The sequence below is a fragment of the Rhinatrema bivittatum genome, chromosome 8 (assembly GCF_901001135.1).
Source record: "Rhinatrema bivittatum chromosome 8, aRhiBiv1.1, whole genome shotgun sequence".
Classification (NCBI taxonomy): Eukaryota; Metazoa; Chordata; class Amphibia; order Gymnophiona; family Rhinatrematidae; genus Rhinatrema; species Rhinatrema bivittatum.
The window spans coordinates 70,030,396-70,054,130 of NC_042622.1; the positions used below are offsets into that span (position 1 = coordinate 70,030,396).

Consider the following 23,735-nt stretch of genomic DNA (forward strand, 5'->3'; position numbering starts at 1 on the left):
TGAGCGGTGAACTACTGCTATGCTGTGTGCCGAATACACACAGCAAGAAGATCGGCGGGGCCGTGGTGGAGCTCAAGTCACCACGGCCGGAAGAAAACAATCGCGTCTAAACATGCTGGTGCTCCAGCTCCTTCCTGCCCGCGCGGCCCCGGAAGAAAAATGTTGCCGGAGCCGCGCGGGCAGGAAGGAGGAGGTGCATCAGCCAGTGCAGGAGCTTCTCCTCCTTCCTGCCCGCGCGGCCCCGGAAGAAAAATGTTGCCGGAGCCGCGCGGGCAGGAAAGAGGAGGAGCATCAGCCGCGTACAGAAGAGGAGCAGCGCGGCTGGAGAAGTCCGGGGCCGCTGCAGAGCCCATCCTGCAGCGGCCGTGAAGAGGAGGCCCAGAGGTGAGAGAGAGACTGAGGGTTTGTACAGTGTGTATGTGTGCGTGTATGAGATGAGTTGAGAGACTGTGTGTGGGAGTGAGGACCTGAATGTTTGCAGAGACAGCATGTGAGAGCCTCTGTGTGTGTGTGAGAGAGACAGCATGTGACAGTGAGAGCCTGTGCTTGAGCAAGACAGCATGTGGGAGTGAGAGAGAGCCTGTGTGCCAGAGTCAGACAGCATGTGCCAGTGAGAGACTGTGTGTATGAATGATTGTATGAGAGAGAGCATGTGACAATGAGAGCCTGTGCTTGAGCAAGACAGCATGTGGGAGTGAGAGAGAGCCTGTGTGCCAGAGTCAGACAGCATGTGCAAGAGAGAGACGGTGTATACATGATTGTATGAGAGAGAGCATGTGAGAGTGAGTGCCTGTGTATGTGTGTGTGTGTGAGAGAGAGAAAGCATGTGAGAATGAGAACCTGACTGTGTGTTTGAGGGAAGAAGACAGATGGAGAGAAAAGAAATATGTTATAAAAGGAATTGGCAAAAAAATAAGAAAGGGAAGGTGGAAAAAAAAAAAGCCTGTGACCAACTGATTAGAAAACTAAGATCAGACAGCAAATGTAAAAAAAAAATAAATTATTTTTTACTGATTGGAACATGTAATCTTTGGGAATGTGCAAGAGTAGCACTTTCTCTATGCGGATCTCACAATGTACCATGAGGCCTGCACAGAGGAGGCAGCAGAATGGGCTTCAGTGCCAATAGTAGCAATCAGCACCTCCGCAATAGCCATACAGCAACAGTGACAGTGGCAGCAGAGGAATGAGAGAGGCTCTGAGGTTGCTGGCAAAAGAAAGAGAGGGGGGTCTCTGCCTTTAGTGTGTGCATGTGTATGAATGGGAGTTTGCCTGGCGGTGTATGTGTGTGAATGCATGGGTGCCTGCCTGAGGGTGTGTCTGTGTATGAGAATGAATGGGTGTCTTCCTGGGGTTTGTATGTGTGAGAATAGATGCCTGCCTGTTTGTGCTGTATGTGTGTGTGTGTGTGTGAGAATAAATTGGTGCCTGCCTGGGGGTCTGGGTGTGAGAATGAATGTGTGCATGCCTGGGGGATGGGGAGGGAGTGGTGTGAAAATGAATGGGAGCCCGCCTGGGGGTCAGTGTGAGAATGACTGGGAGCTTGCCTGTGTGTGTGTTTGTGTGAGAACGATTGGAAGCTTGCCTGGGAGTGTGTGTTTGTGTGTATGTGAGGGAGCCAGTGAGAGCATGAGTGTGTATGAGAAAATCCAGGGGAGTAAGAGTTTGTGGGGGGGGGGGTGTGTGGAGGGGGAGAGAGTGCCTTAGAGCCTGAGTGTGTCAGTGTCTGTGTCTGTGAGAGCGAGAGGTTATGGTTGGGTATAAGAGCATGAATGTGTATGTATGTATGTGACAGTGTATGTGTGAGAGAGAGAGGATAACCTCAATCAAGAGCTCCCATGTATGGACAGCAGGGGCTTTTTAAAATCCTTATTAGTTTTAATTATTGTGTGTTATTTGATATATGTGCTGTTTTGAAATATTTTATTGGTTTTAGGAAATTGTAAAAAATGTATATGATTTTAATTAATAGAAATTCTATTTATCAGTAGTTTTAAAATATTATTTTATTAGTATGGTTTTACTATTATAACTGATGCTTTATGTTTCTTGATTTTATTTGTTTTATGAAGAATGGTGGTTCTGTTTTTCCATTGTTAATACACAGAGTCTGGCTTCTTGGGGTTTCCATTTCAGTTTTTTCTAATTTGTGCTCCTTTATTTTGTATTCTGTATTTGGTGAGGGTCTGTCTCTGCTCTGTGTGTGTGACCATGATGAGAGATTCTGCTAGCATAGGGATCTATAGCAATCGGGTTTGTTTTGTTTCCTCAGTAGGTGGAGTATTGGTATTCTAGGACCCAGTGTAATATTTACCCTTGCTTATTCACAGGTAGGGTTATTGTTGTTTGAGTCCTTGGTGTTATTACTGTTATGTTATGATGGGATTGCAGTATAGATTTTGAGTGTCTTTTTTGTGGTGTTTTGTGTTAGTTCACAATGTGCCTGGCAGTGGAAGCTGTTTGTGCTGCTGTTACTGTGAAGTGACACCAGAATTTGAAAATATCTTTCAGTATGATGAGCTGTAAGGGAAACATCCAAGCTCCATTGTTTGGGGGAATTTCAGTGGATGCACAGAGTTACAGAACTGGAGGTACAGGATTTATATTGACATTCTGTTCCTTCCTATATATTCCTGACTTCACTCTCATAGCCACATAGAATCAGTTGACTGAGGCTATCAACATAATTTTATAGTGTGAAACTGGCCAGCTTTTTAAAATAACGCAGAGGACACTTTGGACTTTTTTATTAACACTTTTTTTTAATAACCAATTTTAAAGCAGGATCCATGCTATAGAGGTGGGTGAGATGAAGAAATGTCATTTTGGCGCCCCCCCCCCCCCCAATTCTTCTGTCTGGAGACACCACTGATTTTCTGTGACCTTAAGCATTAGTACAAGAAGGATTAAGGGGGGATGCTGGAGAGGCACACATGCATTGGCCCCCGGGCACCGGAGACCCTTGGTGCGCCACTGGGTGCGAGCCATATGGAGCCGCAAGTGGTGGCAAAGAGGAGTGGAGTTTGGCAGGCCACAAGCAGTGCCCAACCTGCTTGCGACCCAGAAAACCCCAGTCAGCGGGCGTGATCGAGAATGAGGTAAGGGTCGGGGCCGAGACCGGGGGGGGGGGGGGGGGGGCGCAAGGGAGAAGGCTCGCCTAGGGCGCCAAATCCCCTTGCACCGGCCCTGCATGTACTTTTAATAAAAAGTCAGGCCTTAAGGATACTGTTCTAGAAGTTCAGACCTACATATGAAAAGGCCTTTTTCCTAGTTTCAAACAATCTAACTTCTTTAACACAGCGATGAGTCTTGAGGTGATTATATACAGTATATAACCACCAGGATATTGCTACCCTTAGAGGATCTTTAAGATACAATGGCCAACTAAAAATAAAGTTTTAAAACTTAACAGGCCGATGCAATATTGGCACGTGTTAAATGGGCACTCATGTTTGAGCACCTGATCCCTTAATATGCGCCAATCCATCTCTCCCAGGCGCCTGATTTAATATTTAAATCGGGTGCCGCAGTAAAAAGAGATGCTAGGATAAATTGTGTGCCCCTAGTGCCTCCTCGGCAGCAGGCGCCTAGGAGAGTTGTCTGTCAGCTTAGGAAAATAATCGAGCATTCCTTTTCCTAACCTGACCGAAGCACACTTTGTTTTATTTTTAATTCTCCTATTTCGGTTCCTTCAACTTAATATCGCAGTACGAAAAAAGGAACGGAAAAGCAGTATTTTCTGCTTTTCTGTAATTATTTTGGGCTCCTCTAGAATTAACACCTGCTCTGGGCAGGCATACATTTTTGCAGGTTAAAATGTGTGCATTGGCGCACTTTTTTTTTGGTGATGAGCGTTATTACCTATGCACTCAATTGAACACATGTTTTGGAAGCGCTAACCCCTGTTTTGCATCGGGGGGGGGGAGGGTTATGGACTTGTGTCCTAGTCATGTGTTGAGCCGTGCACTGTGGCCAGTGCCTGGTATTGCATTGGCCTGTTAAAGCATCTTGAGCTGCAATCTAAAAATCACTGGGAGCCAGTGAGGCTGTTTCAAGGCTACATTATTATGATCCTTAGTTTTCAACCCCAGAAGTATCCAAGCGGTTGTGTTTTTATAAACTGTAGTCTATTTAATTTACAGTGAATTACAATACTTTTTATCTGGTAGAGATTAGTGCATAGTTCACAGTGACCAGATCTTTGTACTCTAAATATTGTCTAAGATTGTGAGTCAGATGCATTTGAAGAAACATATTTAGAGGGCAATAATGAAAGCCCTTATGCTGTTTTACTTGTGTTACTGGACTTGTTAATTATTGGCCGTCCTCTACGGGAGTAAAAATACCTATGTATGTTAACAATGCAGGATTTACCCACGTATCTTTGGAGGCATTTCCTAGTCTAGATCAGGTCAATATAGGTGTACTTTTTCTTTAAATATAAAAAAGTAAAAAGAATCTACACAAAAAGCAGACGCAAAGCAGAACTACTCATGGAATTTGCCTCACTGCAGGTAGGATTATTTACTCCTTAATTCACAATCACTATCCCTAAAATTTTAGCTTCTGATTTTAATTGTAGAGGAATGTTATCTAATGAATATAGTTGGCAGGTTATAGAAGACTGTTTCAAACTGTAGTGTTTCATTACTGGTAATGCATCTGCTGTCCAGCCTCATTCCAGATTCATTGTATTAGCTCTTTATAGCTGCTGTGTTTATTTTTTTTACTTTTGCTTTCAGATTTTAAAAGGAGACTGTCTTTTGGATTTTTCCAGCTTTATAGATAATAAGTAAGTTTTGATTAGTTCTTCTTCATTTAATGTAAACTGGGAATCAAAACAGTAGCTAAAAAACCTCGCCATCAAAAATGAAGTAAAGTAATACAAAAAGATGAGGCAAAATAGTAGTAAAGCTTTCCCGTCGATAGCAGGCTGAATTAGCCATGCTGTCTGGGAGCGTCGACACGACCGGAGTAGGCGGAGTTTCTCTCAGGTAGTGACAGTGTTTTTAACCCTGTGCATCTACGCAGTCGTCTTCCTGCTCAATTCCATTTTTTCTCCTCAGTCTTTTTTTTTCCGCGAGCTGATAGCATGCGGGGTTTTTCTCTCTACCTCCTCATCTACATATTTTTTGCGATTTTTTTTTTTTTTCTGGCAGTGATGGCTCCCAAGCCATTGGGGTTTAAATACTGCCAATGTGGCAAGATTATGGCTATAACAGAGGGACATAATTATTGTTACATATACCTGGGCCCGGATCACGACCAAGCCTCGTGCAGAGACTGTGGTTGTATGTCTCCCCAGGCCCAAAGGCAACATGCGGAAAGAATAACGCATCTGAGATCACCTTCAACTCAGTCTTCTCCGGGACCGGCGAAGAAACCAAGGAAGGCCTCAAGAAGAACTGCGTCGCTGGAGCCTGGGGACCATCAGGCTGCGGCGGCCAGGTTTGAAAAACCTAAAACGCCGAAAAAAGGGGTCGAGGGTATACCTCATAAACCCCCCCTCATGAGACTCTCGGGATGCAGGGACCTGTTCCCGTCCACCCCCCTGCACCAAAAGCAAAATCGATGCAACAGGAGCCAAAGCGTCAAAAGAGATCGGAACATGACGCATCCAAGCCTCCCTCTTCGAAGCGCCATAAACGACAGCATCAAGGCGCATTGGCGCACCACTATGCATTGGTGCAGCCTATAACACCGGAGCATACGACTCCTTCCTCGAAGCATACACTGCTTCCAGGGGTGGAACAACCTCACAAGAAAACCCAGAAGACTAAAACACATACTTCAGGCACCAATCCTTTCTATCGCCTCAGGCCAACCAACTGAAGACTCTGAAGTAGACATTGAACTTTCTACAGGATCTCAATCCTCCAGAGCTCCTTCACTTAGTGGTGATTCCATCTTAAGCTGGTCGTCAGGGTTTCATAGTAGGCCACCTAAGCCAAACCATAAGAAGTCGTCAGCATCATCTCAAGACCTTCTTTTGGCAGCACTTCCTCAAACGCCACTTCCATTACAGCCGCAGCCACATCTAGCGTCAAAAACTATGCTTCAAATTTCTCAAGCACTCAATACATTTTTTCAGGATTTACAATCCGCACACTCTCAACCCGCAAGTCCATCTTCACCACCAGATGCACCGGGTCCTTCACAACCAGCTCGACCATCTGCATCATCTCTGCTTCGGGAGTGTCCAGATAGCCCAAATTCTCAGTGGTCAACATCTTCACCAAGTTCATCCATGGTCATGCCTTCTGACCCTCCAGAAGGTCTTACAGAGCCCTATTCCCCACTGGAAGACTTAACTTATGCAAAGTTTATTGAGAAGGTGGGAGGTCTCTTAAATATAGAGACTGGTAAAATCCCAGATTAGAGGGTCTAGGAATTCTAAAAAATTTTGAAATGCCACCAGAACCCACAGCTTTACACCCTCGTACAGTTTTGAATTCAGTACTTCACAAGATCTGGGAAAAACCTTTTTCTACTGGACCCACTTCTAGAAAAACGGATCTGAAATATAGAATGCAGAACTCCACTCTTTACGACTCCACGCAGTTACCTCATAACTCAATCGTTGTAGAATCTGCCCTCTCCAAAGCAAAGCAGTCAAAACTCCATGCTAATTCGCCACCTGGTAAAGATCATAAAACTTTGAATGACTTCGGACAAAATGTGTATCACTCCTCGATGTTGACCACCAAAATTGAACATCATCAATTTTACATAATCCAATACCTTTTCGAGATTCTTCAAAGTTTGCGTCCACTCTGTCTAGTCTCTGACAAATCCTTGCCGCAACCCTTCACTGACATGGAGGAAGGACTTCGACACTTACTCAGAACTGTTTATGAGTCCTTTGAGTCTACCTCACGATGTTCTGCCGCAGCTATAGCAACACGTAGAATAGCTTGGTTGAGGGCTAGCTCGATAAGAGAAGATGTTCATGATAAATTAGCTGATATTCCCTGCATGGGAGACAATCTATTTGGCCATAAATTTGCTGAAACTGTAGCACTTATCAAGGAACAAAATTCTGCAGTGCTTTCCTTCACAGCACCAACAGATCCTCACACTTCCTACAAGAAATTCTATCCTAGCTTTAGAAGGACGTCGAACCCAAGAACATCTTACCGGTCTTAACATCCTTATCGTCCTCAACAATATAATCAGCAACGATTCCAGTCTCAACCTCACCAATCTCGTGGGCGTTCTCGTCAACAGCGTCCACAGAAACAAGGAACTACTGTTCCTCAAAAACAAGCACCGGCTTTTTGAGCTGTCCCGAGCCACCCCCACCTCTATTCATAGGTGGTCGCCTTCAGCTTTTCTATACCAACTGGATAGCAATCACTACCGATTGTTGGGTATTAGATGTCATCAGAGAAGGTTATCGTCTAAATTTCATAACTCCTCCAGAAATTCCCTATGTGCTTCCTCTCAGAGGAACATCAGCCCACGCTTCCTAACTCCAAGAAGAAATAAAGAATATATGTATCCAAAAATCCATTCAAAAACTTCCCCTATCAAAAAGAAATCAGGGATTCTACTCCCATTATTTTCTCATTCCAAAAAAGTCCGGAGGCCTTCGTCCGATCTTAGATTTACGGAGCCTCAACAAACACATCCAAAGAGAAAAGTTCAAGATGACCTCTCTCAAAAACATATTACCATTTCTACAACCCAACGACTGGCTGTGTTCCATAGATCTGAAGGATGCTTACTCACACATACCCATGCACCCTTCTTCGTGGCGATACCTGTGTTTCCAGGCTCTGAATGGGCACTACCAATACAAGGTCCTGCCTTTTGGCCTTTCTTCGGCCACAAGGTTTTTCACAAAATGTTTGGCGGTGGTGGTGGCTCACCTCAGAAAATTATCGATCCAGATCTTTCCCTACCTGGATGATTGGCTGTTAGTGGCTTCGGATCCAGCCACTCTACGTGCACACACGATCCAAACGATCAATTGTCTGCAGACACTGGGTTTCCTAATAAATTACGAAAAATCCAATCTGCAACCAACCCAGACACTTCAGTTCACAGGGGCACTAATCGACACAAAAAAAGAGAGAGCTTACCTTCCAAAAGACAGGATTCAAACTCTCTCTGCCCTAGCTCAGAGATTACTCAGTCAATCCCATGCTCTGTCACATTAAGTCCTCCAACTATTAGGTCACATTGCAGTGGCAACCCATGTAGTCCCATTTACGAGATTACACATGCGATATCTATAATGGGGCTTAAAGAATCAATGGTCACAGTTCCTGCAACTCCTCTCCACCAAAATCCAAATCACTAAACAAATGTGCAAGGATATGCAATGGTGGATATCCCCCACCAACCTATCCTCGGGAGCTTCCTTCCCATTGCCTCCACATCAACTGACACTCACAACGGATGCCTTCAGAAAGGGTTGGGGAGCCCATCTGTTGGACCTAAAAACTCAAGGTTGCTGGTTGCCTCAGGAGAGAGTACATACCAGATCAACCTCCTAGAACTTTGCACAATCTGGAGAGCATTGCAAACCTTCTCTCATCAAGTCCGGCACAAAAGCCTCATGGTATACACAGACAAACCAAGTCGCAATGTTTTACATAAACAAGGAAGGAGGGTCCAGTTCATGGACACTATGTCGGGAAGCCCTTCGCATTCTTTTTTGGGCGAACAAAGTAACACTTCATGCCACTTACCTACCGGGATTGAACAACGTCACAGCAGATCGCCTCAGCAGAATTTTTCATCCGCACGAATGGACCTTGAATCGCAAGTTAGCTCAGCACATTTTTCAACAATGGGGTTTTCCAACAATCAATCTTTTTGCCACTCAAAGCAATCGACAAACACGAACCTTTTGCTTCATTTACCCAAGCAAACTTTGTTACGCTCCAGATGCCTTTCTCATTCCATGGACGAGGGGCTTGCTATACGCCTATCCCTCCATTCCGCTAATCTCCAGAACGATTCAGAATTTCATTCAAGACGTAGTGGACTTGATCCTTATAGCTCCAGCATGGCCAAGACTACCATAGTATGCGTGTCTCATGCGACTCTCCATACGGCCACCGATTCCCCTGGAGGACAATCCACGGCTGTTAACTCAAGAAGGAGGCTCCCTCCTCCATCCAATACACCAATCCCTCCAACTGACAGCATGGAGGTTGAAAGGCAGGTATTAAACGACTTGGGCCTCTCTTCAGATCTAGAAAACATACTACTCGCGTCAAGAAAACCCTCGACTCATGCCACATAAAATACCTAACCTGGAAGACGGTTTTCCTTGTGGCTATTACATCAGCACGGAGAATAAGTGAACCTCATGCCTTGGTCCACTATTCTCCTTATTTGGAGTTTTACCATGGCAATGTCATTCTCCGCACTCATCCCACTTTCCTTCCAAAAGTGGTTACATCGTTCCATCTTAATCAAACAATTACGCTACATCTTCAAACCAAAGCCTCATCTTAATGACTGTGTTAAACCCCTACACTCATTAGACTATAAGAGAGCTTTAGCTTATTACAAAGAGAGAACACATTCTCCATCTAGACCATCTCAATTATTCCTTGCTTGGTTTCGGCCCGGGGCGTTCCGGGGGCGTGGCCGCGCCCTCCGGAACAGCCCCCAGGTCAGGTCTTGGCGTGCGCGGATTTACGTCTGCCTCTGGCAGGCGTAAATCCATGGATAAAGGTGGGGGGGGGTTTAGATAGGGCCGGGGGGGTGGGTTAGGGAAGGGAAGGTGAGGTGAGGGGAGGGTGAAAGAAAGTTCCCTCCGAGGCCGCTCCGATTTTGGAGCGGCCTCGGAGGCTGCACGGCTCGGTGCGCGCAGGCTGCCCAAAATCGGCAGCCTTGCGCGCGCCGATCCTGGATTTTATAAGATACGCGCGTATCTTATAAAATCCAGCGTACTTTTGTGTGCGCCTGATGCGCCAACAAAAGTACGCGATCGCGCTATTTTTTAAAATCTACCCCAAATTGAAGTGTACAGTGGTATTATAAGGTTGTGCTGAGCAAAGAGGAAAGTCTGCTCAAGTTACATTCACTTATGAAGTGTAAAAATTGTGCTTCACTCAAACAGCACCAAAGGTCTATCACATACCACTTAAAATGAAATATGTGGAAATGTTCAAATACAAAAATTTTTTTCAGTGAACAAAAACAATGCAAAACTTACCTGAACACTGGTGATGGGAAAATCCCAAAATCTATGGAGGGTGACGATTCTAGAGTCCAGAAACATTCCAAATGCTCCTGTAGTTGGTCATGACCTAGTCCAAAAAAAACCAAACCACTCAAAACAGCTGTGAAAATAAGGCGCTTATAAGATGGAATAATGCCCTACACTGAATATTTCAGCATTTTTGCCTGCTTCAGGGGCCATAAAGTTTCTTCTAAAAGCAAAAAGAATCGCATAGTTTAAAAAAAACAACCCTCAAAAACATAATAACAAAATGATTTAAAATGCTTACTAATGTAAGACAACCCAACTCATATTGAACTAATATTTGGTTTCATAAGTTGGCAGGGACCAGGAAATGGGAAATGTTTTTAAATAGTCACATGAACCAGTCGGCACTAGATAAGCCCCAACTAATAGCCAATCAAATCCATAATTGTAAAAAATAAAATTAACCAGATTATTTAAAAAATATGGAAAAATTCTAAGGAAAAGATGAGCAAACAAAAATATGCTTAAAAAGATACTAAAAAATCCTTGAAAACACAGACCAGTCAGTATCTTTACTTAAGTTATAAGGGAACTTTGTCATAAAATAGTGTATCCAATGTTGTTCTCTATGTAAAAGCAAGGTGTTCAGGTCATCTCCACAAATTCCCACAGATGTTTTTGAGAGTAGTAAATCTTGGGTACATCAAAATTATGTCCACGTGTATTCAATGCTTGACTAAATAAGCCTATAATTTCAAATGCTGGATACATCTTTGGTGTTTACTCATACAAGTTTTAAGCATACAAATTCTTTTCCCAATATGTTGCAGGTCACAGGGGCAACAAATATTATAGATAACCCATGTGGAAATGCAAGTAATATAGTCAAGTAACCAGAATGGACACTCTATAGGAAACAGCAAAATATCACCATTGAAAGATTGTGCACGAACTGTACATGATCCACAAGGATTATGGTCCTTTAAGTTGAAGCAACTGTTGGGAACAATCAACAGTAGAGCAATACGATATGATAATCTAGTCTACTACATCGTGGCTACATTTCAAAGCAAATACTGGAACCTCATCGAAGGAAGGATGTAAATTAAGAATATGCCAATGATGTTTAATGCTCTCTTGAACCAATCTAATAAAGGGGAGTTTGGTAGAACACACATAATCTATTCTTGAAAGCATGATGGTGTAGGTTGTAAAATAAGGTCCTGATTCACCCATTGTGCTCTTTTGTAAGTTCTTCACCACTTTGTGGGGATAAACATGTTCTTTAAAATGGAGCATCATATCTTGTTCCCTCCGATTTCAGAGCGACCTCAGAAGGAACGGAGGAAGCCTGCGCAGCTTGGCGCGCGCAAGTTGCACAATTGTGCACCCCCTTGCACATGCCGACCCTGGATTTTATAACATGGCGAGGCAGCGCACGCATGTTATAAAATTGGGTGTAGATTTGAAGATCTGCCCCTAATTTTTTTTTAACCCAAACATTGTTAATTTGTATAAAATGAAGTCTGAACCAGTCGTGGAGCCGGTTGGGTGCTCAGAATCTGTATCACTGGGTCTTGTGGCACATTTAATACAAAAAACTCTCTCGTCACCAACAAAATATTTTGTAACGGTCCAACATTAGACTGGAAGTAATTGTCTGCAGAATCTCTTACATAGGATGGAAGTAATGGTCTAAGAAACCAATCAACAATATATTGAAAGGGGCTCAAGCAGAGATCCCTTTGCAGAAATTATGGGGCGCTCAGGAGGATTAACAAGCAATTTGTGAATTTTGGGGAAGTATACATAAGTGGTACCACTTGAAGAAAACAAGTGAAGCACAGTTCTTATGCATCTTAAGTGACGATAACTTGAGTAGGTTTGCCTCTTTGCTCAGCACAATTTTATACCACTTTACACTTCATTTATAGCTTATGTGGAAATAATTTGATGCTTTAATACTATTTTGCCTCATCATTTTGTTTTGCTTTACTTATTCATTTAATGCTAATGATTGTACTAGGGATTTTATAATGAATGTCCCCAGCAAATGTATAAAATTGTAATCTGCATCCCGAGTTTCCTTTTTGGGTACATTGGATATCTTTGGTCTTGATCTGAAGTATTATCCTATGCTTTTATGTTCTTAAAAAGTGAGTGTTCCATCCAGAGGGTAAAGCGCACGTGTGTGTGTGTGTGTAAGTGTGGATATGTGTAAGCAAGATTCTCAATATCTGTGACATCCAAAGGAGAAGGCCATAAAAAACAGATAGAAAGGAAATAAGAGAATGGCTGTGCACATGATTGTTCTCTGATGAAAGCAAAGGCGAAGAAGTGAGGTGAGGACAAAAGGTGATTCTGGAATCATTTTAACACACACAGCAACTCAATGCCATTTCTTTCTCTCTGCAGTAAAGCACTGAATAAAGAGTATGAGGAATATGTCCTAACAGTGGGAGATTTTGATGAGCGAGTTTTCTTAGGGGAGGATGCGGAAGAAGAAATTGGAACTCCGCGGAAGTTTATAGCAGAAATGCTTGCGCCCAACATGACCGCCAGAATGCCTATGGAATGCAGCCTGCAACAACATTTTAATAAAGTAATGTATCCTATAATAGAGCAATATTGAAAGTAATCTTTGTAATGCCTGTTTCAGAAATAATGGCGGGCTCTCAACAAAAGGGGGTAGTCAAGATTTACTGGACAATTAGTACCTACTGGTTCTTTCTTGCCTAAGAGAGTTGTTTCATTTGATTTTGTGAAAGTGTAATTAAATGGACAGTATACTTATAAGGATACATGTCCACCTAGCACAAATCTGATGTTGATCTTTCTAATACTCTGATTTCCATACCTTTACTAAAATAAAAAAAACCACAGAGTAAAGTGAGGCTTTTCCACAGATAAGCAGGTTGAATTAGCCATGATATCTGGGGAACATCCCTCCAGTCCTCTAGGTGGCGGAGCTCAAAAAAGCACACAGAGTTGAGCTCTGTGTGCTTGCCTGTGCATATCAGCATGTGGCTTCCCAGCCTGCCTCACTCAGTCTTGTTCTTCCGCTTTGCAGGCTGCATACGGAACTCCGTGTTTTTCTCACTGCTGCATTGTTTGAAAACCATAGGATTAACTCCTCGTGGGCTCAAACAAGTGAAGTGAAGATGCCCAGACCTGGATTTAAATCCTGCCAGTGCGGCAAGATTATGTCAATAATGGATGGACACACGCTCTGCTACATCTGCCTGGGGCCTGACCATGACCAGGCCAACTGCAGGGACTGTGGCTGCATGTCCCCGAGGGCATGCAGGCAGAGAGCAGCGAAGATTCAGAAGATCAAGGAGGCAGCAGCAGAACCTCGGACTGCGCATTCTGCCCAGGAATCCACCCAGTCCATCTCAAGGGCCCAGCAGGGAACCCCTGAGAGAGAAGGAGAAGAGGACCTGTTCAGTTGGACCCTCAGGTGTTGAAAGGAAGTGTGCCCTAGCCGCCTCGACACATGGAGTGTTGGAAGAACAGCGATGCCAAAAACCCCAGGCAAGTTGCGGTCGACACATCGACGCGAATCAAGACTCCAGACTAACGCACATGTGTTGAAGCATGGCCACCATGATGAGAAATCAAAGTGCCGAAGAGCGTCGCTTGATGAATCCACTCACCGAATCACTAGCCCTCGTCGGGGACATCATGCAGATCCTTCAAAGCAAGGGAGGCCAGCAGATCACCAGGTTCCACATGCGGCGGATACGGGTTCGTCACCTGCAACCCAGCTCCATCTCTGCATGAAGCCCCTGCTCCAGACTGGGAGGGGCTATCGGATGTGGAGTTAGCGTCAGCTCAGGGGTTGAAGGGGTCATCTCAATCGTCCAGGGTCTTCTCAGACCTGTCATCCACCTCAAGACGAAAGTAAGTGGGATCTCACCTACAGGAACCCCTAGAGATAAGAAACAAATGGGGCCCACGCGTACAGCATGAACTGGTATGTCCGAGAGGCCCAGATTCAGATATAATATTAGCGGCAGTACCTCCCAGAGGGGGCCCCAAGGGAACCCTCCCTGGGGGCACAGGGATCTCTGGCCGCCCAGGCGATGACACAGATATTGCAAGTACTGGCGCATTTCTTGTCCTTGCTGGAAAACGCTGTGGTCAGGAGGCACAAACTCCCCACATAGCACCATCTCCAAGCAGGGAAGACGTTGACTGGCTGGGTATGACTCCCCCATTGGACCAACCACAGGAAATATTTCCATATGAGTCACCCGCCTCATCACTGGACTCCTCGATGGGGTACACATCAGACCCCCCAGAGGAACAGTCTCTGCCCATTTCCCCACCAGAAGACCGCTCCTAAGTTCATGGAGAAAGTGGGAAGTACCCTTAATGTTGAAACCAAGAAGGTGTCAGACTCTAGAGCGGAGGTTCTAGGAATCCTTAAGATCTTTGAGTCGCTGGTGGAACCAACCGCGTTGCCTTTGTCGCGGTTCTAGATGAATTGATGACCAGGACATGGCAGTTTCCCTTCTCAGGAGCGTCAACTTCGCACAAAATAGACTTGAAATTCAGGGTGTGTGAGTCACCCTTTTACAACATGGTGCAGCTTCCTCATGCTTCTGTCGTGGTAGAATCTGCCTTGAAGAGAGTGAAGAAGCCCCGGCTGCACGCAAGTACTCCCCCAGGAAAAGATAATAAGTACCTGGATTATTTTGGCAAAAGCACATTCCAGGCCGTGATACTGAATGCAAAGATCCAGCAGCATCAATTTTACATCACTCAGTACTTGTATGAGTGCCGCAGTCGTTAAAGCCCTTGGTGATGGCCGCTGATCTGGATGGCAATCCCCAGCCCCAACTGCATTCGATGGAGGAGGGACTGCATCATTTGCTCCGCACAGTTTATGAAGTATTCAACACCTCAGCGAGGACATCCGCGTGAGCCATCGCAGCCAGACGCCTGGCCTGGTTACAGACGAGTGCATCAGGGAAGATGTCCATGAGAAGCTTGCTGACCTGCCCTGTCTCCCCGATAACCTTTTCTGAGATAAGCTGCGAGAGACTGAGTCAATTAATAGAACAGAATGTGGTGGTACAGTTGTTGACGTCCACAGGAGAACAACAGCTCAGAAGGAGATTCTATTCGACTTCTCGGAGGATGCAGGCGCAAACCCGCAAGGGCAGGCCTTACCTTCTTTTTCGCTCGCAACCATATCGGCCATCTAGAGAACCGCAGCCATGGCAGTCCCAAAATCGCACCCGATAACACAATCCGCGCCAGCAGCGGACTTCCAAGGGCCTGACCAGCTCCAAGCCCCAACAAGGGTTTTAGGAGCAACCGTTTTGCTGACCCTAATGCTGAAATCTGGAACAGTATCCCAGACTTAACAACACAGGGAGAACCCCCATGATCAAGACAAGAAAAATCTGTAAAGTGCCCTGCAAGAACACCACCCACCGTCTATTCGCCTTCCGGCAGGATAGAGGGTTTTGGTTCCCATTTTGCCCCTCTCCCAGGAAATTGAGGGGAGGCAGAGGGCCCACATCCAACATACCTGAGGACAATACCGTTACTCCCAATCCAGTGGACATCGCTTTCAGCGCAGGATACCCCTGCTCAAACTGAAGCTGCCCCGAGGATCTACCCTCAAACAATCACTTGCCTCGGCCCTGCTTTGCCTGTGGTAATCGACAAGAACCATAAGCACGGGGTGGAAGCTCCAGGGGGCATACCCTGTAGAAAATTATTCCTTACCTGCTAATTTTCGTTCCTGTAGTACCATGGATCAGTCCAGATGCCCCTCCCTAAGTTTATTTGGGGTCTGGGGGATTCTTTCCTGCTCCATCTAATTTCTAACTTCGCTATTTATGTGTTTTTTGCCTCTGTTGCTTTGAGGCTGTTCTACAGTTCTTCTTGCAAGTTCAAGTTGTTGCGACAGTTAATTTAGTCATTGATTCTTTTGATGATTGTTACACTTGATCCATCCTTTCTCGTTTGTTCTACTAGCTTTGATATTCTCTATACTGAGGATCTGTAGAGGGTGTACAGGCTTATATGTCAGCACCCTCCGAAGCCTTGTCTGACTCCATCTGCTGGATGGGGGACATGACCCACCGTCTGGACTGATCCATGGTACTACAGGAGCGAAAATCAGTAGGTAAGGAATAATTTTCTTATATTGGAGATTGGTGCCATTGAAAATCCTGTAAAATACACTAAACCCAGCTTCTGTGAACTTGGGAACAATTCGGAGACCCTTCTAACTGGAACTATTAAAAAAACAAAAGGGCAGGAATATCCACAATCTTGAGGATCAAAAACAGCCTGTTGAGATTAAGAAGGCATTTGTGATATACTTATATGAATTCTATTCCCAACAAGCCATCATTCCTGTTACAGCTGTTAGGAAATTTTTGGTTTCTTTAAATCTAACCAAGCTTCAGGATGCACAGATAGACAAACTTGTTGGCCCCATACAGTTGTCTGAGATCCAAAATGCAGTTAAAGCTTTGCCAATAAGGAAATGTCCCAGTCCATATGGGTTTCATGTTGATCTCTGTAAAAGATTCTTGCTGGATTTGGCACCATTCCTTTTGGATTTGTTTAGTGCTGCAGGGGTCCAGAAACCCTCATTCCCTGTACGTACCAGGATCAGTCCAGACTGCTGGGTTATGCCTCCCGTCCAGCAGATGGAGTCAGAAAGAAACTGAAAAGGCACCACCTTTACCCTGGTGCGCCCCCCTGCGATCCTTCAGTATATCTCTGACTCCAGCAGATGAGAGAGCATAACCTGCGGTCCTGATCTACTGAAAAAAAAAAAAAAACCCCACAGAAAGTTTATTAAGAGGAGTGAAGTGATCCACTATTTCAGGTTTGATTTAAGTTATCTGGGAGGCAACTGTGACTAGAACTCGAGAAAAGCTGAAGTGAGGAGCCATAGCAGGCAAGGCAGGGCTCTGCCCTGAAGCCTTTCCCTGGAGTACATTTTGCCCAGCCCAGTGAGAGGAGGGGGAGTATTCATCGGTGGGCCGGTCACTTTCCCCCTCCGCCTCCAGAGAAGCCCATCCCTCGGAGAAAGTTGGCAGAAGGAGTTTCTCCTTTCTGCAGGCTCCAAGCGTTTTCAAAGTTTGTAAAAAAAAAAAAAAAAGCGGAAAGCGCTGTTGAATTGAAAAAAAAACAAAACCCAAAAACGAGGTGTTTTCACAAATCCCCTGCCTGCTGTACTCTCTGGGTCTCCGGAGGGGGTGGCCTGCCACCCGTCCCCGTTTCGCGCTCCTTTCTCTTCAGGGCAATGCCTAGGGGACTCGTTCGTGTCGCGTGCGGGGAGTCGGGGCTCCGGCTCTCGCGCGAAGGCCTCTGTTCCCGGTGCATTCCCGGGGATGAGGGGCCTTCGCGGAGAGCAGCCCCGACCGAGAAGTCACTCCCTTCGCGGCTGATCTCCTCGGGTGGCCTCGCGGGGGTAGACATACAGGGAGCGTTCCCGAGTGCGGAGGCGGCGGCCATTTTGGATCGCACGGCGGCCATTTTAAATCGATCCGGTCGTGAAGTGGAGCTGTCAGAGGAGGAAGAGGATGATGATCCCCTCTCCCCGCCGGAGTTAAGTCCTCCCAGGGGCCGCGGTTCATCTGGGCATGCTAAGGGGGATACTCGGAAGAGGCCACACCCCTTCTCGTCTCAATTTGTGCTTTTGCTGCACAAAGCTTACCTGGAGGCAGAAGCAGATTGGGAGCAGGGATCTTTGGCTCCCAATAAGCGGGGGAAAATTTCTATAAGTCCTGAGGGACTAGGTTTAGGAAATTCTGCTCCTTCCCCAGCTCCTAAGCCCCCGCAGCATAATCCGGTGGAGCCTGCCCCTCAAGATCCCCCTACTCCTGATTCAGGGGCAGACATGGGGAGCGCGGATCTCGTAGAGGGCGATGATCCGCTCGTCCTCAGATTGTTCCATAAGGAGGAGTTGGACCCCTTGATCTCACATGTTCTTCAAGAACTGGGGATCCCAGTCCCACAGATTGATTCAAATTCTTTACCAGGCGACTTGGAGTTGACGGGGCTCTGCGCGCCGTCCCATGTGTTTCCTTATCATAACAAACTTTCCCAGATCGTGTCCCGGGAATGGGATGCTCCGGAGGCTACCTTGAGAGTTGGACGAGCTATGGATAAGCTGTACCCGCTTCCTCTTGAGGCTTTGGAATTGCTTAAGGTGCCTAAGGTGGATTCGGCGGTCACGGCCATCGCTAAACATACCACAATCCCAGTTACAGGTGGCACGGCCCTTAAGGATCCCCAAGATAGAAAATTGGAAGTGTTGCTGAAGCGAATCTTTGAAGTGTCAGCCCTAGGGGTGCGAGCGGCGGTTTGTAGTTGCATGGTACAAAGGGCTACCCTCCGCTGGGTGCAGCAAATGTTAATGTCTCAGGATTTGCCTCCAGGGGAAGCAGAGCAGGCGAACCGAATGGAATCTGCGGTGGCCTATGCGGCGGACGCTCTGTATGATCTTCTCCGTACTTCAGCCCGCTCCATGGCGTCAGCAGTCTCCGCGCGCTGACTCCTCTGGCTACGCCATTTGGCGGCGGACTCATCCTCCAAAGCGCAACTTGGTTCCTTCCCTTTTCGGGGTAAGTTGTTATTTGGGGATGAGTTGGAGCAGCTTATTAAGTCCTTGGGAGAGAACAAGGTCTTCAAATTGCCGGAAGACAGGCCGAAATAGGAGGCGATGTCCTTTCGTGGATTACAAACTGGTTAAAAGACAGGAAACAGAGAGTAGGATTAAATGGTCAATATTCTCAGTGGAAAAGGGTAAACAGTGGAGTACCTCAGGGATCTGTATTGGGACCGGTGCTTTTCAATATATATATAAATGATCTAGAAAGGAATACGACGAGTGAGGTTATAAAATTTGCGGATGATACAAAATTATTCAGAGTAGTTAAATCACAGGCAGACTGTAATACATTACAGGAGGACCTTGCAAGACTGGAAGATTGGGCATCCAAATGGCAGATGAAATTTAATGTGGACAAGTGCAAGGTGTTGCACATAGGGAAAAATAACCCTTGCTGTAGTTACACGATGTTAGGTTCCATGTTAGGAGCTACCACCCAGGAAAAAGATCTAGGCATCATAGTGGATAATACTTTAAAATCGTCGGCTCAGTGTGCTGCAGCAGTCAAAAAAGCAAATAGAATGTTGGGAATTATTAGGAAGGGAATGGTTAATAGAACGAAAAATGTCATAATGCCTCTGTATTGCTCCATGGTGAGACCGCACCTTGAATACTGTGTACAATTCTGGTCGCCGCATCTCAAAAAAGATATAGTTGCGATGGAGAAGGTACAGAGACGGGCAACCAAAATGATAAAGGGGATGGAACAGCTCCCCTATGAGGAAAGGCTGAAGAGGTTAGGGCTGTTCAGCTTGGAGAAGAGACGGCTGAGGGGGGGATATGATAGAGGTCTTTAAGATCATGAGAGGTCTTGAACGAGTAGATGTGACTCGGTTATTTACACTTTCGAATAATAGAAGGACTAGGGGGCATTCCATGAAGTTAGCAAGTAACACATTTAAGACTAATCGGAGAAAATTCTTTTTCACTCAACGCACAATAAAGCTCTGGAATTTGTTGCCAGAGGAGGTGGTTAGTGCAGTTAGTGTAGCTGGGTTCAAAAAAGGTTTGGATAAGTTCTTGGAGGAGAAGTCCATTAATGGCTATTAATCAATTATACTTAGGGAATAGCCACTGCTATTAATTGCATCAGTAGCATGGGTTCTTCTTAGTGTTTGGGTAATTGCCAGTTTCTTGTGGCCTGGTTTTTGGCCTCTGTTGGAAACAGGATGCTGGGCTTGATGGACCCTTGGCCTGTCCCAGCATGGCAATTTCTTATGTTCTTATGTTCCTCGGGATCCTTTCGTGGTCGTTTTCGCGGACAGCGCCGGTATCGCTCCGGGAGAGGTTCCTCTTCATTTGCACCGCGGCAACCGCCAGCACGCTCTCAAGGATGGTCTTCTTCCTTTCGTGGCCGGCGGCAATCGCGCACGGGGGCGAGCCATGCCTTCACCAATAATAAGACGCCACAATGAGGGGACGCTGGTCCATCCCTCCGATCCGGAAGTGGGGGGTCGTTTATTTCACTTTCAGGAGGAATGGGCCAGAATAACCTCAGACCAGTGGGTCCTCGACATTATAAACCGTGGCTACGCCTTGGATTTTGCACGACCCTTGCGCGATTTCTTCCTAGCCTCCCCCTGCGGGTCGCGAGAAAAGCAAAAAGCTATTTCGCAAACGCTAGCGCGGTTACAGGCTCTGGGGTCTATAGATCCCGTACCTGTGGCCAAGCAAGGCATGGGTCGCTACTCCATCTATTTCATCGTCCCAAAGAAGGAAGGAACCTTCCATCCCATCCTCGATCTAAGAATCCCACGCTTCCAAATGGAGACTCTGCATTCCGTCATTGCAGCGGTCCACAAAGGCGAATTTTTGGCTTCTTTGGATCTCATGGAGGCTTACCTGCACATCGGGATACAGGAATGTCATCAGAGGTTCCTAAGGTTCATGGTCTTGGGAGCCCATTACCAGTTTTGTGCTCTCTCCTTTGGTCTCGCAACAGCCCCGAGGGTCTTCACCAAAGTAATGGTAGTCGTCGCCGCAAGTCTCCGAAGAGAAGGAGTGCTCGTTCATCCTTACTTGGACGACTGGCTCATTCGGGCAAAATCAAGAAGGCTTTGCGAGGAGGCAGTACGCACAGTCATTTACCGTCTGAGCTCCCTAGGTTGGGTCGTCAACTACTCCAAGAGCCAGCTGATACCCTGCCAGACCCTAGAGTTTTTGGGGGCCTTGTTCAATACGGAGTGGGGCAAGGTTTCCCTGCCGCAGGCGCGAATGGAGCGACTGATGGCGCACGTTCGTCGTCTACTAGCTCTGTCGCTGCCGGTGGTATGGGATTATTTACAGGTTCTTGGATATATGGCGTCCACCCTAGAGTTGGTGCCTTGGGCTTTTGCACATATGTGACCATTACAGAGAGCGCTATTATCTCGATGGGACCCCAAATCGGAAGAATTCCAGGTGCCGTTAGCACTTCTAGACCCGGCAAGGGCCAGTCTGTATGGTGGTTGCAGCCGATCCATTTGCTCCAGGGAGTCGATTTGGAGCCTCCGAAATGGATCATCGTCACAACGGACGCCAGCCTGTCGGGTTGGGGGGGCAGTCTGCCAATCTCAGTCCGCACAGGGGCGTTGGATGGCTTCGCAGTCCAAGTGGTCCATCAACCATCTGGAGACAAGGGCAGTCTGCTTGGCGCTGCGGTGGTTTCTCCCTCTGATCCGACAGCAAGCAGTCCGAGTCCTGTCAGACAGTGCAACGACGGTGGCCTATATAAATCACCAAGGAGGAACCAGGAGTTACTTGGTTGCGTCCGAGGCGAGCAAGTTAATGGATTGGGCGGAAGCGCATCTGTCTCGATTAGCGGCCTCACACATTGCCGGCGTCGACAACATCCAGGCGGACTATCTCAGCCGGCAGCAGTTAGATCCGGGGGAGTGGGAACTGTCACAAGAGGCACTCAAACTCATCGTTCAAAGATGGGGAACGCCCCGCGTAGCCCTCATGGCGACGCGCCTAAATGTAAAGGCAGCGCATTTCTTCAGCCGCAGACGAGAGCACGGCTCGGAAGGCGTGGACGCATTGGTTCTTCCATGGCCCGAACATGTTCTCCTGTACATGTTCCCTCCGTGGCCACTGATAGGCAAAGTGTTGTGTCGGATAGAATCCCACGTGGGTCCAGTCGTTCTTGTGGCGCCGGAGGGGGCCAGGAGGCCGTGGTTTGCTGATCTGATCAATCTAGCGGTAAACGGTCCCTTGCGTCTCGGTCACCTTCCTTGCCTATTGTGGCAGGGTCCAGTGTTTTTCGACCAGGCCGATCACTTTTGTCTAGCGGCTTGGCTTTTGAGAGGCGTCAATTGAGGAAGAAGGGATATTCTGATTCGGTCATTACTACTCTTCTTCAAGCTCGTAAGCCGTCTACTTCGGTTACCTACGTGCGGGTTTGGAAGGTGTTCGACTCTTGGTGTCGTGGTTCCTCCATGTCTCCAAGACTAGCTACGGTGTCACAGGTCCTCCAGTTCCTGCAGGAGGGCTTAAAGAAGGGCTTATCCTATAATTCCCTTAGAGTGCAGGTGGCGGCTTTAGGCTGTTTCCGCGGCAAAATTGACGGCGTTTCCATAGCCATGCACCCCGATGTAGCCAGATTTTTGAAGGAAGTCAAGCATTTGCGTCCGCCAGTGCGACCTATCTGTCCCGCTTGGAGTCTAAATTTAGTTCTTCGTGGCCTTAGTACTTCTCCTTTTGAGCCGCTGAAGCGGGCTACACTCAAAGATCTCACTCTCAAGACAGTTTTCTTGGTGGCTATTTGTTCGGCGAGGCGCATTTCAGAGCTCCAAGCGCTGTCATGCAGAGAGCCTTTCCTCCGCATTTCGGATTCGGGTGTTTCGCTTCGAACTGTCCCTTCCTTCTTGCCTAAGGTGGTTACGTCTTTTCATGTGAATCAGACGGTAGAACTCCCAGCCTTTTCGGCGAAAGACAGTGAGGCTTCGGACCTTAGGAGGCTGGATGTTCGACGGGCGTTATTGAGATACTTAGAGGTCACCAATCCTTTTCGATTGTCTGGTCATCTTTTCGTTTTATGGAGTGGCCCTAAGAAGGGGTCCAAAGCTTCTAAGACAACTATAGCCCACTAGCTGAAGGATGCTATTGCTTCAACTTACATTTGTAGGGGACGTGCCATTCCGGAAGGTCTTAAGGCTCATTCTCTGCGTTCCCAGGTGGCGTCTTGGGCGGAGAGTGCCTTTGTTTCCCCTCAGGAAATTTGCCGGGCGGCGGCTTGGAAATCCTTGCACACTTTTGCTAGACATTACCGTTTGGATGTACAGGATCCGACGGTACCTTCGTTTGGCAGCGGTGTGCTTCGAGCGGGACTGTCAAGGTCCCACCCCTTTTAGGGCAGCTTGGGTACTTCCCAGCAGTCTGGACTGATCCTGGTACGTACAGGGAAAGGAAAATTAGGACTTGCCTGATAATTTTCGTTCCTGTGTCAGTAACAGTCCCGACACTGTATTCTTATATTTCAGAATTCCTGTATGGAATGCTTACACAACTTTCTTATCGTTTCGTTCGGCGGCATTTTCAGCCGGGGTTTTTTCCTCGTTTTTCCAAGAGTTCATGTTTCACTTGTTCTAGTCACAGGTTCTTGCCTAGGATTTCTTCTATCATTCTGCTTTGTTATCGATTATACTGAAGGATTGCAGGGGGGCGCACCAGGATATAGGTGGTGCCTTTTCAGTTTCTCTCTGACTCCATCTGCTGGACGGGAGGCATAACCCAGCAGTCTGGACTGATCCTTGGTACTACAGGAACGAAAATTATCAGGTAAGTCCTAATTTTCCTTTGGGGGACATAGCAGATGCAGTCGTTTCTTTGATTACTAAAAAGGGTGGGATGAAATGGATTTTAGTTCGTATAGACTTTTTATCCCTATTGAACTCAGATATAAAGATCCTTATTAAGATGTTGCAATTACACTTG

The 23,735-nt window shown here is 46.6% G+C and overlaps 1 protein-coding gene across 3 annotated transcripts in view; it reads left to right on the top strand.

Moving 5' to 3' along the window:
• RBL1 (RB transcriptional corepressor like 1) overlaps nt 1-23,735 on the top strand; it is a 365,834-nt gene that overhangs the window by 104,155 nt on the left and 237,944 nt on the right. For all 3 annotated transcript variants that reach the window (XM_029611864.1, XM_029611866.1, XM_029611865.1), the window contains 2 exons: nt 4,743-4,792; nt 12,587-12,773. In XM_029611864.1, coding sequence (XP_029467724.1) covers nt 4,743-4,792; nt 12,587-12,773 — 237 coding nt within the window. The remainder of the gene's footprint in view (nt 1-4,742; nt 4,793-12,586; nt 12,774-23,735) is intronic.